General features: G+C 37.2%; 1 protein-coding gene across 1 annotated transcript; it reads right to left on the minus strand.

The window, feature by feature from the left end:
• Positions 1–113: 113 nt before the first annotated feature.
• On the minus strand, positions 114–9832 carry LOC104408545 (hyccin). Its single transcript, XM_010018191.1, has 6 exons — positions 9759–9832; positions 8809–8910; positions 4081–4260; positions 1092–1172; positions 559–674; positions 114–220 (listed from the first exon to the last, which is right to left on the minus strand). Exons 1-6 carry the CDS (start codon positions 9807–9809, stop codon positions 121–123), a joined length of 630 nt encoding a protein of 209 aa, XP_010016493.1. The 5' UTR covers positions 9810–9832; the 3' UTR covers positions 114–120.
• Positions 9833–14582: the final 4750 nt, after the last annotated feature.

The raw sequence follows: 14582 nt of genomic DNA on the forward strand, positions 1-14582 counted from the left end.
AAAATCAACTTTACAAGCAGCTTTTGGGAACCTGAAGCTTTAAAAAAAAAAAAGAAAAAATTCAAACTCATTGCATTTCAATTTGAAAATGCTGTTTTAAGTGTAACCAACCTACAGAAATTACCTTGAACAAATCTGACACAGTGACTGAAGAGAAACTGCAGGCATGTAGCTCAAGGCAGCATTGTAACAGAGCAGAAGGAAAGTCAGCACTTCAAACCTGGAATTTACAAGAAACATTAAAATTACATTATCAATTTTATTTTTGGAAAGAAAACAAGTTTACACACAAATTTGCAGGAGCTATTTGAACAGATCTGGTATTTTGTTTCAATAAAATTGACAATGGAGTAGTTTGGTTCTGTAGGTTTTTCTTCTTCATGTAGTAATATGCACTCCTAGTCTTTCTACATCTATATTTACATGTCTTTAAAAACAAAAACCCACCACAAGACACAGCATATACCTATCCACCTTCAATCTTTAACAATATTAAAAATTGTAAGAAATCAAGATTCATAAGTGATTCTCAAGCAAAATCCTATTATACAGTTTCACCTGTTCTGTGCTGTTAACATCTCTCTCTGAGGATGAGGTCCACTGTATACAACCCTGGACAAACCATGCTGCGATAAAGCTCCTTCAGTGAGAGCCATGGAGCCAATGCTGGAAGGCTAGAGGAAAAAAAGGTCATTCAAAACATGTCTGCCTGATGTCATGCTACAATGCAAATGAAAATAGACAACAATCAGCAGCATCATATTTATACATGAATTTTCAACAGGCTTAAAGTTATCTGTCTGCTTAGCTGTCTCAGATTTGAGAAGTTATTCTATACCAGATACGGTATATGGCTTCAGAATACCAAAAAAAAACCCACAGTTGGTACACAGATGTTATGGAGTTGTGACTATTAAGTCATGAAGAGGCTTCAGAGACCAGTTAGTAGTTCTCAGAAGACTGAGAAATATGTTCCTATGTCATCATGCAACGCATTAAAACTACTTTTCACTTTTATTCTTAACAAATAGGCCCCCAAAGCATACTGCTTTCTCGATCAGTAACAACTTTATGTTGTAAATATCACTTACTTCATGATAGACTGAAGGTTTGGACAAAGATGGAATTGTGAAACTCAGCACTTTGCTATGTCCCTCTTTGTCAACTATCTCCTGAAAAAGACAGAAGATACCAATGGTTACACCATACTACAGAAACCAGACATTCCAAATGCTGGGTGGGGGTAAATGGACAAAGAAAGGCAGCAAATTATCATAGGGACAGACAGGGATACTACAACAATCTGAACTACAAGCTAACAATTATCTCTGGATTTGCTTTCTATCACAATGCATTTGCTTTGTTTCTGAAAACTATATAAATGATTTAGCAAAGGGCATACACATTTTCATACACAGGCCACCTTAAAAACACTAACTGGAAATCTCAGTATGTTTAAAGTGTTGTCTTTTTTTAATTATACACTATTTGCTAATTGCGAAGGTTAACGCTCAGTAATTCTGTTCTGAAAACTATTTACCCATCAAGTAATGACTCAAACTAATTTGTTCCGGAAATACAGTTCTGGAATGACTGCAGCTGCATATAGTATGATAGCAGCAGACATCACAGTATATGCAAAAGCCCAAGTTTGATAATGCCATACTCTTAGAGTTAAAACAAGCATGGATACAAAGCTTCAAAGAAGCTACTGTTCTGCAAGATACCACCATAGCAGTATGTTGGCAGACTTCTCACTCCTGTGAAATTGGCAGAAGATTAATGGTTAAGGCAAAAAGAAACATGTGCCTCCGTATGACAGAAGAGCACTGAAGTACTTCAAATAAATAAACTTCAGAAGCTGCAAAGCAGACTTGAACAATAACCAACACCACACACATAAGAACTCTTCCCCTCCCTCCCACCCCCCCTAAATTTCAGCACCAGATTTCATTTATCCAAAGGTAGAGATCACAGAGAGGAGCTTTAGCGTCTCCTAACGCTCCTGCCTTTGGAAGGCTGAAGGACTAACTTCACATAGTAATTATTAAAACTCACATCTTCAAGTCGAATATGAAGCAGTAAAGGAAGGCTAAGATAGATCAAAAAGGCATACAGAGTATTCTGTCTGAAGAGTTATACAGGTCCTCTACTCCACAAAAACCACCGATAATTTTATCTTCATTATTGCTTCTGCATCAACAATGAAAACAGTTTCCTCAGTTTATGGGAGGAGAAGGCAAGAGAAACTGGCTACATCCGAACTTTTAAAATCTAAAAATATCAGTATTTTGACTCCTCGTTCTAATCAGATTTGTAATGAAGTTTCAGGAGTGCATTTCAAGATCTGAAGCGTACTAGAAAAAAAACTGATACCTACAGCCAAGGAAAGCCAAAAATATCAGCTGCATGCACTATCACTGTATGTCTCCAAGCTGAAGGTAGAATAAACCAGTTGATTGTCTCAAGGTTCAACCACAATAATTCCATACCCCTGATGATGTAGCCAATTCAGAATTATTCTGAGCAATACTGAATTTTTCAATTTCCTTCAGTAAGAAACTGCAGGACTCTGCTGAGCATTTAATTCCCTGACATTCCAAGAGACTATACATTTACAGAAGAATTACTGTTTTTATTAGGCTATGTCTTTCCTCTTGCCTTTAAAACCAAAGTAGCTGGTTAAAGAGCATATAAGTATCTAAGCAGGTCACTCAGTACCTTTTCAACCTTGTATTCTGAAGAACAGCACCATCATGGTTGTTTAAGCTACAAATTTTATACAACATCAGCAGAGCAGAAGTCAGCATCAGTAACAAAGCATTACTTTAGCATAAGCATTCATTATTTCTTAAAGCACACAAGGTGGGGAGAGTGTTTCCAAAGATCAGGTCTATTGACAGCTTTGTGCAGAATCTTGCTGTAAAATTCTTAGGATCCCAAGCAGCTGGAGATGGATGGCTATGTTAGTAACTGAGGAAGAAACTCTTCATAGCTAAGAGAAGACGGTACTGGAGTGATTTCAAGCTAAATTGTAAACGTAATCTCTTCTAGGAGAAAGAACAGTGATTGCAGCCACATCCATCAACTGTTGTAGATTATTTCATCATGGAAATAAAGAAGTGAATTGACTTAAGGTGTAAGATACACCAAATGTTTTCCAGGAATATTCTTCTCAGATACAACTAAGCACACAGAAAACACATGAAGCCTGCACTGAGTTGAATATAAGGGCTCAGTTCTTTATCTGGGTAAAAAAAAAAAAAAAAAAAAAAAAGAAAAACTGTTTTCACTTGCTTGGTAAAGACACTTGAGATTATTTTTAAAAGAACGGAAGCTGCCTTCTCCAGATTTTCAGAATGAGAAGACCTGAAGTTCATCACTCTTTCACTTCCCAAAAAGCCTTCCTACAACATCCAGAACACATGAACTACACTGAAGAGAATCCCAACGGACATAACACTAAGCTTTTTATAATAGACATAAAAAGACAAAATGCATAATCAAAATATGGTACTCTTCAAGGTCCCTTCAAAGCAGTAATTTAGTAACAAACCGTATCTTTTCACATAAAACATGGGAAAAAAAATTGTCGAGGTTATTCCAAAATTAAAGACGACATTTAATTTCTCAAAGCTAAGCAATCTGTTCAGCAGTCAAGTGCTCAGAATTTGTGATTCTGTGTGTGTTTTCTAGTCAAGATAGTCAAAATACCCCAGAAAATATGGGCAACCACTTCAAAAGTAGCACCTCTAAAGGCTTTCAAGCAGAATGTAAGTTTAATCACCATACCGAGAATTAATAAGGAAATTAAGACTCCTTTGCCTCTTTCAGCCATTAGTACATTAACACTTTCCAGGAACCACAAAAAGAGCAGATAAAATATCCACCAAAATAAAAGAACAAAGGTTCATGTTGCAGATTTGTGACATGGATACCAATTTGAAGAGTCAAAACTAAGATACTCAACACTTCAACTCTGAAATGAAATTGTTCATTATTCACCAGTAAAATACTCTCCAGTACCCCCAAAAGTACACTAATATTTTTAGGCCTTAATAATTACATGCAAATACAAACCAAGTTATAAACTCCTAGGAGAAGAGCTTCTATGCAGCCACTGCTCTGCAAATCCCTGCTGGCTGAGACAGCAAGATAACACCACATCAATTCTGGCAGGAACTGCAGCGTGAATCGTAGCAATTGTTCTTCACCACTGCGATAGAACTCAAAGAGCTGATGGCAAACTGGCTCCAGAAGCTGAAACACAAATGACAATTGTGAATGAATAAAACATTACGAGAAACTGCAACTTTGGATCGATTCTTTGGACAAAACTATAAACTGATGTTACACTTCAGCTACTACAGAGTGACTGATGCAATAACTGCTCAAGTCACTTTACACACTTTTCATCTTTTATAACATACTTTCAGGTGATAAAAGTAAAGCCTTCCCTCCCATGTGAAGAATGAACTCCAGTGGATCCTTTCTTTCATTTTTGGCTCACCTCCTCCAGCCTCAAAGGTATAAACAGAGGATACTGCTTATCACTACACCTCATACCATGCCCTCAGTATCTCTGATATACAGGAAAAGTACTTGAACAGTTCTTGCTATTCTAGAGCTCCAACAATGTACATGCAAATTGCCAGAAGCTTTTACCCACCAAATGAGAAGAGCTGCATAGCTCTCAAAGTATTACAATAACTTAGTACAGAGTAGAACTAGATCACTTTTCCACTCTCTTAAAATCTTCCGGAAACTTAAGTGTATTGACAGGTTTGAGGCAGAAATGGGAAGCCCCAGGAGTAATTTTACAACCAAATTTGTTAAGTTGTTATAAATGGAAATAATATATTGAACTGGAAATAACAGACTGAGCTAGAACAAGTTAAAAAATAAAGAAGACTAAAAACCAAGCAACTAGCCAGCACTGTTTCTGGATTTAATGCACATTCTTGTGCTAACACCTATCTCCACCTAATGACAAAACACAGTGTTAACCATCTTGTGCCAACGTATGGAAGCTGTATTTTTATGTTGGCACCTAGATAGGAGATTTCCTCACCCAAGTGGAAAATAATGTCAAAACCAGTAGGCACTAACAAAGCCATCTGAACTGGATGCTGAACTCTAAAGCAAAAACTCGAAAAGCACATAGTCAAAAATACTTTTTGGCAGCAAATGCAGCAAACCCATTGGTAAGTTTGGAACCATAAAAGGTTTTCTTCTAAGGGGAAAAAAGATAAAAAAAAAAATGTTGGGGTAGAGAAGAGAAAAAGAGGATTTTAATTAAAGCTTCTAAATTAATTTATTTGTAAATAATAACCAACAGGAGGACTCTATCATGTAAGGAATTACTGCCTGAAAAAGGATCTAGGCAGCTGATGCATTTATATTAGCAAACTTTACAAAATGAAATCTGAGATTCCAGCTGTTTAGAATTCATTTTATCAGTTCCAGCTAATATACTTCTTTTAAAAAATAATTTAAAATACGATATTCTCCAACTGCTAATCTCTGAAAGATTCAAATGTAACATGCCTAAAGGACTAGTTATGCTACCTTGCTTCTAACCTTCAAGACTCAAGATCTTAACAGTTCATCAACGTGACTCACAGTAATAGACTCTAAACTAATTTCAAAATCAGGAGTGTTCAGGCTAGTAACAGACCTTCACTGAAATGTATTCCAGCACAAAATCCCCAAAAGTTTTAACCTGAAAGGACGGAATCCCAACCAGACATGCATTTTAGAGTATTTTAGAGATTGCACTGAGAAAAGATACCATAATCGTTAGAACTGCCACTGCACATCAGTTCAGAAAGCAAAGTATTACTCAACACCTTTCTGAAAATCCATAAAAACTGCAATATAGGTGTGTACTTTACTGCTAGTAACTTGCAGATCATGTTTTCTATTTTATCAAGTCTAGGTCACAACTTCAGCTGTTCAAGCTTTTAAAAAGCTAAGAAGCCCATTCTTTGCTTTTCCACCCTTTATTGCAGCAAAGGGGACACCACGACCAGAAGAGCAAGCTGGAAAAAAGTCTGCTTGCTTTTCTAAGCTTTCCTCCTCAATACAAAGAAAGCTGAGTTAACATTTCTTACCTCTCAAAGTTACTTCTGAACCCAAAGGATCTTAGCAGGTTTTGGTTCTTTAAAAGTAATCAGGGTCAACCTGACCCCTTCAAAAAAAATGAGGAACTTTCAGCTTGTGACAGATATAGCTCCCCTCTGGAAAAAATCATCTGTGAAAAATCTACAGCGAAGGCAAAAAAATCATGACAAGCTAAACTACTCATCAGCTTTAAGAGCAGAATATCAAAGATCCTTCTAGAAAACTTTACCAGCACAAGCGCTTTCCACCTTCAGCTTGCATATTTCACACAATTTGCATGCTTCCTTTAAGGAAGTATCAGTTCGGAATGATGTGCTTGAACTTTAAAGGGCACATAAACAACTATGACAGGTAGCCATGTTCACGTTGTTATCTCAGTTGAGACAGCTTTATATCAGCACATTTAAATGCATAATCAGTAAGAAAACAGATTTTCTTCCTCAAAATGCCACCACATGCTGCAACCTAATATCAAAACACGCTAATGATTGTCGCTGTTTCCGGATAATGTTTTACATTGAAACAGTTCTAACAGATATCTAGACTGAAAAAATTTTTAATGCTGGAACAGAAAAATGTCCAAGCAATTCCATCCCTTTCATTTAAGCTGCATACAAATGTGTTAGACACTCCAAACACTTTATCTCCTAACGCAAATGCCCACACATCTAAAAGAACAGCAATAGAGTTTTAGGTAGAAAGCCAGAAAATCTTGAATTTGTGAAGAAACAAACCTCAGATTTTTTTTTTTTTTTTTCTGTTGTATTCTTGAGTCAAAAGTCCTTTAAATCTTCACATTTACTCAATACTCTTCTTGTACTGAATTACATTTTTCACTTATCAGTGACCCAGAAACCTCAAAAGTAATGAACAAAATCTTTACAATCAAAGCTATGAATTGGATATTCTTTTGCTGTAGCAAACAAGTAGTTCATTTGTGTCACAAACTGATTTTTAACTCCTTTTGAAAAGCAGACAAAAAATCCCATATGAAAAGCAAACATGAACCAGCAAGAAAATACAGTTACAGATGCAAATACATATGAATTTTTTTAAGCATTTGAAATTTAAAGAACACATCCACCCCCAAGTGAGATTAATCACAATTTTAAGGTACCATTAATTATTATATTAGAAGTACATTTATTCAAAGGTACATAGATGGTTGTTCGTCTGGTTTTAATCTCACCAGTATTTCTAGTGTTTGCATTACATACACGAGGTAAGAAAGGGCAGCACATATCCTATGCTGTAAAGCAAGCTACCATTACACAGTGCAGCTAACAGACGTCAAATAACAGTTCAAAGAAATTACTTGTCTTTTTAATTGCTAGCTTGTAAGTATTTTCAGAACACAGAAAGCTCCAAGTAGCCCTTTCCACAAAGTGACAGGTACTCAGAGAACAGCCCAAGTAAAGATTTTTAGGACTTCTCCCAAGGAAGCACAACATGCAGTCAGCAAAGGCAACTGAGTGTTGTGCTGCCTTGAAACTGCCAGTCAGCACTGGCTTTTCATTTCAATTCAGTCTCACTAACAGGGAAATCTTTGATACCTTGCCCCCAGAATTATCCCAACAACCTTTTCAACCAGCATTTGTGGGGCCTTGACCATCCTGCTATTAACAACTTGGAGAAACCGAATGGTAGTTAGAAGTAGTAAAAAAAAAATAAAAAATAAAAAATAATCAAAGAACATACAAAAGGATTAATTTGGCTACCAACAGGGAGACTCATCAGATTAATTTACATGTTACACGCATTCTGAAAACCAGACAGGCTTGACTCAGTAGTTGGAATGACTCAGAATGCCTTTCTGAGCAGCAAAGTAAAATCACATTTCTTCTTTGCTAGACAACCTGTGAGTTTATCTATCAGCATTCTCTCTAAAAACGTATATACTGAAAGCATTTTACCCTCTGACCGCTACTGGCATAATCTCAAACTCTGGAAAGGTTCCTTATGCTGGGTCTTTTCAGAAGAGGAATTAAGGGCTTGATGCAATTTTAAAATAGGCTTGTTGAATGGTAGAAAGTGAGATGATACAGTTAAGATACAACTAAAACCAGCTCAGTACGTTCTGAATACGCCTGGACACTTTAAACCAAATGCATTCATGGGGTATGCAATCATTCCTGGCACAGGTACATGACCTGTCCCCTTCTCCCCAGTTTTTGGGGGGGTTTTTGCCATTATCTCAGCAAGGGTACATCCACTGTATAAATGTGTATATTTATATTTTATGTTTTTAAAACAACAACAAAAGCCCTAAAACCAAAGCAACAGCTTAAAAGGATTGCAACTCTATCTAACAGTTTTCTCTTGTGTTGTAATATACGAGCTTCTGATAGCTACAGATTCACATTCAAGTGACACTGAATTACAGAAAGAATTCTGTCAGTCTCAAACATCTTTTCAATCCCTTAACATATTCACCAATTCTATAGCCAAGTTCCGAAGCCCATGAGTATGATCTACAGGCTTAGCTATAACCAGTAGGTTACAAAACCTATGAATTATTTATTTCCACGGTAATGTGTCATTGCTAAGAACAAACATTTTGATGGAGACTCTTCATGTAGTTCTGTAGTTCACGTAGTTAGAACACAGTGAACTAGCATACAAGGACTTATTTTATTCTGCTGATGTTACTTCAGACATTTTGTGTAAGACAGCTGATATACTCACTTCACTCTGTGGCTCCTGAATTACTTTGTAAAGAGATGAAATCAAGGCAGTCTTATCTTTCAAGTTTGTAGCATAGCTGGATATGGATGCTTCTGGCAGTGTCTGAAATACAAATATTATAACTACTAGAAAAAGCAATTTTTATCATTAAAATATACCAGCTATTTCAACAACTATTTCCCATTACAATTTACCAGTTTACTATAAACTAAAACTTGTTTCACAAGAAATCCTTACTAAGGAAACCACCATGTTTCAGGACAACAAAATTGCCAGAAGACACACTGCATTTTATCACTTTGCAGACAGTTTCATACAGAACGTAATGAGAGAGGATAGGAAACAGAAAAAACAAGAGTTTCCCAGGTGCAACCCTGTACTTGAAACTTAATACTTTGCAGATCCATACTTTAAGGAATTTTCTCTGTAGGCACTAGTGAACATCATTACAGGATATAGTATTGCTCTGAAAAAACACAAATTCCAGTTGGCGTGAACAGCTCTTCTGTAACACTAAACAGATTTTCTGCCTGTACTTAAGAGGGTAAAAATCTAATCTTTTCAACAACCCTTTGAAAGCTGTACATTTTGACTTTCATAGCTTTTGCAGTGCTTCTTATCTGCAGTCCTTAAAGGAGGTAATACTCCACTATACAGATAGGAAAAGACATTCCCAGTGTATCTAAGCAGTCCAGAAGCAAAACCTATACTCAGGCTTAGTCTGTACTCAAACCACCAAGACCATTCATCTGTGATATACCTTTTTACTGTATAAGGATGTAATCCCAATGAGGACAAGGAAAAAAAAAAATCATCTGCATATAATCCCATTACCTCAGCAAAATACACGGATACTATTTTTCTTTATTTTCTACAGCAATCGAGCACTCTTCCATAGCACTCCAGCAGAGATTCAAACCCCACTGGCTAAATATCTGAGAGTATACTACCTTGAACTCTGATAACCACTCCTCCACAGCCCCAGTATCCACAGCTAACATCTTCCAACATCCGTTCCAAAACCTTCAGCCTGAAAGAATAAGCAAACACAGTTTGTGAAAACTACACAGTCACTGCATTAAGCAGATGATGAAATTTAAGTCCCTGTGAATATTTAAAAAATCTTATCATGCTTTTACTTGTTAACATTTCACATGCTGACATTACTTTGAACTTTTATTCTACCTCACTTATGCGAGCATTAAGCATGGGAGACTTCACGTATAGCAGTTTAATAAATTCCAAGTATGTACTGCGTGGGAAGCTCAATAAGTCATAGATTTGCAGAAATGGCATTTTGAAAACAGAAAATACTACCTTCTTGATTTCAATTTATTTTTCAGCTTACAGCACTTGAGAGAAAACTGTATGGACTCACTGACAAGAAATGACTGTTTAGGTTTTTCCTGGTCAACTGCTATTCCTAACTTGGAAAAGGTCACTGAAATACAGGCTGATGGAAAACCTTTTAATCCTCCCCCACCATGGCAACTGCAAGACAATGAGCCTGCTGCCTCAGCAGGTAGCCTGAGCCCCTGCCCAATCTCAGAACAAGATCATCAGGACTAAGACTTGAACACAGGAGATGCTTTCTGAGGATGAAAGGGAAGTAAGGAAGGGCTAAGGAATTATAAACCACAGAGGGATGAATTTGATTTTAATTGATTATAACTTTCTGAAAGAGGTTACCAAGGAGCCAATAAGGGCAGGCTCTCTGCTGAACATTGAACTTAAAACATGGAAAAACTGGCCAGTGATGTGAAGGTCATGGCAGCCATAACTGTGGTGACCATGACACAGTAAGGCACAGGATCCCAAGAGGAAGAAGGATCAGAGCAAGGAGGAGGATCAAGAGTGCTCCAGAATGGTTCAGAGTCTTTTGCAAAAATATCACAAGCAACAGGAAGACTAGGGCTCCATGTCTGAATGGGACAGAGAACTGGCTGACAGGAGACACGGAAAATGGTACTCACTGACACCTTTGCTTCTGTTGTTAGCACCAAGAGCAGCCCTCAGGAATCCCAGGCCTCTGAACATGAACAACTGCCTCAGTCATCTGGCTCACAGGACTGACCATAAGGGTGTGCTGCCATTCACAGGGGCACCATCAGGCAGGAGACATGAGCCAACACACGAATCTCAGGGAGTTTAAAGATGTTATTTAAAAATTGTGTGTAACACAAACAAATGATGGTTCTACTACAATTATTGAAGCAACAACCTCATCAATTCCTACAGAATCACACGATCTACTAGCCCTACCTTCATTACTGTGAAGGCAGACAAAGGCTTTTGCAACGTCACATGCTTCATCAGGGTTGACAATAGTAACCATTCCCTACTGAGCCCCATCAATAGCACAAATCCCTATGGTAATATTTCCTGTTCAAAGCAAGAAACCCATGATTTAAAAGTGTCCAGAGGAGTCCTGAATACTCCAAGTCTACTGCTGACACTACATTTATCCAAGAGACACATGGGGGGGACGGGGGGGGACACGTCACCTATTTCTACTGATCCATCAAGCAGATGGATCAGTATTTTCAGATTAAAGGCTCCCAGAGAACACAGGATTCATCTAACTAGTAAAAACAGTAAGAGCACCCTTGGCTGGCATTATACATTGGACTAAGGACAATATTTCAAGCTTTTATGACTAAGTATTTGAAGGCAAATTGGGTTTTTTGTTGTTTTGGGTTTTTGTTTGGGGTTTTTTTTGCAAAAACATGAACTTTTGAGATGAAATCTATAAAAAGCTGAACTAAAAGAAACAGGACAAAGTTTTTGCTGATCAGGTCTTTGATTTCTTAAGTAGCAGGGGTAGTACATTGAGAGTAAGGGCAATTGAGATGCACAGAAGATAAAGTGTCCTTATTTTACCTTCATACATTAAAAAATGCATATACCCTTCTGAAAGCACTGTTTTACTCTGAGCACAGAAGCATTCAGTAACACACACTTGAGTGTCACAAACAAGCAATGTAATTCTGTAATTGTTTTCCTTGAAGACAAAGAGTATTATCTGTTAGACTCATCTATCCCCAGAAGGAAAAAACCCCTCCATTCCATGCATCAGGTGTGTGGGATCTATTAAAACTGGCAAACAACCCACTGCTTTGCTGAGGATTGACACATTCTGCGCTATTAAATAATAGATTAAATTGTACTGCAACAATGTATGGACAGAGTCAGCAAACCTAAGACTGTTCTAAACGAAGGATTAACAAATTTCAGTTAACACCACAATTTTTAAATGAAGCCCAGAGAAAGTTTACAAAAGTAACTCTGAAATGGAATGTTTTTAAATGCAAAGTGGGCCAAAATAAGGTCTAATTTATAGCACCTGTTAACCTCTTCTTGGAAAAAAGGATTAAAGAATGCATGCCTTAATTACAGCTCAATTTCAGTGGATTCACCTGCAAGATACAGGCCACTGTGAGCATTACATGGTCAGTCACTATGGAATTTGAATAAGAAGAAGCAGATAAAGTAAATACATGCTACTTAAAAAAAAAGCTGTAAAGTTATATTGAGAATGTACTTCATAAATACCAAAACCATAATGAAAATTCAAACAATACAGCAAACACTACACAGCATTTCTCCAAGAAAACTCTTGTTTTAAAGTACATGCAACACCCTTTGAATATTTTTTCCTTGGTGTCTTCCTCTTAAGTACCTGCAAAGAGTTCACGAGTGGAGCTTGAGAATTTCTTTAAAAAGAAATTGCTTTTGTCTCCACAAATCAAACAATACTGCTGATGAGCAGCTTTGAATCACAGAATCATAGCACGTCCCCATGCTCCTCACTGCAAGAGAGTAAGAGGCAGTATCATTTGGATGTCCTGACAGAAGACAGTTGCAGGAAAGAGGAAGAAGATTCAAATGATACCAGAACATTACTTGTGATGGAACCCTGCAACAGTCAGGTTGTCCATCTTTTTGAACTTTTATTAGATAAATATTCTTAGCTCATATCACACAAAGTAAAGTAACTTTAGGTGACACTCTCATTGCAGGTTTTATCCCATTACTTCACATTTTCCACCTGATGAAAGCATGCATAGCCACTGCAGCCCAGCTAACACATGGCAAATTTATCTGTCTCTTTATGCCCTGTGAGCTAAAAGTACTTTGGAGTATTTTCCACAAGACTCTCAACTTGGATCAGCAGCAATAAATAGGATTTATAATAAACAATAATTAAACTAGCTTTCCTAGTAGAACATCTATTTAAGGTAAGCATACTTTAAGCCAGAGAGCCCTTACTAATCTCTAACATTGGAACTGTCAGACACACGGTACTAGAGCAATAATACCCCCAAGAGGAGAGCAAGTCTAACTTATATTCTACTTGAAGTCTGCAATCAATTCTGATATAGCTTGAGTTAGGACTTGTCTGGATATTTTCCCAAGTAATAAGCAGCCTCCAAGAGCTGTAAATTGATCGTGCTCTATTCTAATGCTATAATAAAACTCTCCTTACGTAGGAGATACCAATTCTTGCTTTAAGATGAGTAGTGAAGTGGAGTAAGGTATTAGGCAAGTTTATCTGACCCAAAATGAGTCTTGTTTAGAAGAGACTTCTATGAAGTCTCTACAAAACCCATTATTTTTTTTCTATTACAGCACAGATACAACAGGAACTTACTGAATTTACTATTTTTAGGGGAGGGGGTGGGGAGGGGAGAGAGAGAGAAAGTTGCTATGCACTGAGCTAGTGGAGAACAAGCCAAGAGGAATTAAGATGTATTTTCTGGCAAACTTAGTAATGGATCCACCTACTTAAAACAGCTTCAGTTTTTCATACCAGTCACTCAAGACTTTTTTTTTTTTTTTAATACATTAATATCAAATCATGGCCTTGAATGAAGTCATAGACAATACATTCACAGGCTGCTCTTTAAAAACAAGTTCTCATAATAGGTGGCTTTCCTATTCTTTAAAGCTACCCAGCCTTTGTAGAATTCATCCACAGAATGCATGTATGTAAATGAAATCTGGATTAAGTACAAGGAGGCTGGACTTGGATGAAGAATGAACTCAAGTTCTGCAGAACTGACCTTCTGGAAACAGTACTGGGTGTTTGCTAGTGGAAGACAGAGCTGGAAAAAATAAAACCAGAAGCCAAAGACTGCTCAAGTCCTGTCCTCTGGGAATTGCTGGAAAAGGAGGGAAAGCATATACTGCATCCTTACCTAATCTGAAAAGTATCTGCTTGGAAGTTTGTACTGTTTGCTAAGAGAAATTTTTTTAGCCTAAGGGAAACATGGGACAAAGTTAAGACTTTTATGAACCATCAGCCAAATTTGTCAAGTCATCCCAGAACAAGAACAAAAACTTGTGAGCATTCAGATGTACCAGACCCATAAGAGATCAAGTCCCTGGTACATGCTGATCTTGTATTTCGTAGTAGTTTGTATACAGAAGTAGTGAAAGGCCAATTAGGACTCAACTTTTCTTACCCTTTGAAGTGGTACAAGTACTGTTAAAAACTTTTTAATCAGCTCTATATCATATGTCAAGTTCACTTAAGAACTACAGTCTATACTTAAAATTCACATTGCCAAACCCTTTTCTCTCCTAGCTTGTTTCAGAGACAAAGACAAAATCGTTGGTAAGCTTCAGAACAGGAAAGAGCACTGAGGCAAGCGTACTCTTGAATAAACTGACAAAGAAGAGAATGCATTTTCCTGATTTTAATGCATAACTCACTCCAGTGATAGAGGCCAGGTCTGGCTTCTTGACATTTTTCAAACTTGTGCAAAGAAACA

The sequence above is a fragment of the Nestor notabilis genome, unplaced genomic scaffold, assembly GCF_000696875.1.
Source record: "Nestor notabilis isolate BGI_N333 unplaced genomic scaffold, ASM69687v1 scaffold34560, whole genome shotgun sequence".
NCBI classification, from domain to species: Eukaryota; Metazoa; Chordata; class Aves; order Psittaciformes; family Psittacidae; genus Nestor; species Nestor notabilis.

Bases quoted from the DNA above. Each gene is read 5' to 3' on its own strand.
- LOC104408545 (XM_010018191.1), bottom strand. From the start codon at position 9,809: ATGTTAGCTGTGGATACTGGGGCTGTGGAGGAGTGGTTATCAGAGTTC. The intron at 8,911-9,758 runs GTAGTATACTCT...TTTGTATTTCAG, and splicing joins AGTGGTTATCAGAGTTCAAG to ACACTGCCAGAAGCATCCAT. The intron at 221-558 runs GTGAAACTGTAT...TGTAAATTCCAG, and splicing joins ATGTTAACAGCACAGAACAG to GTTTGAAGTGCTGACTTTCC.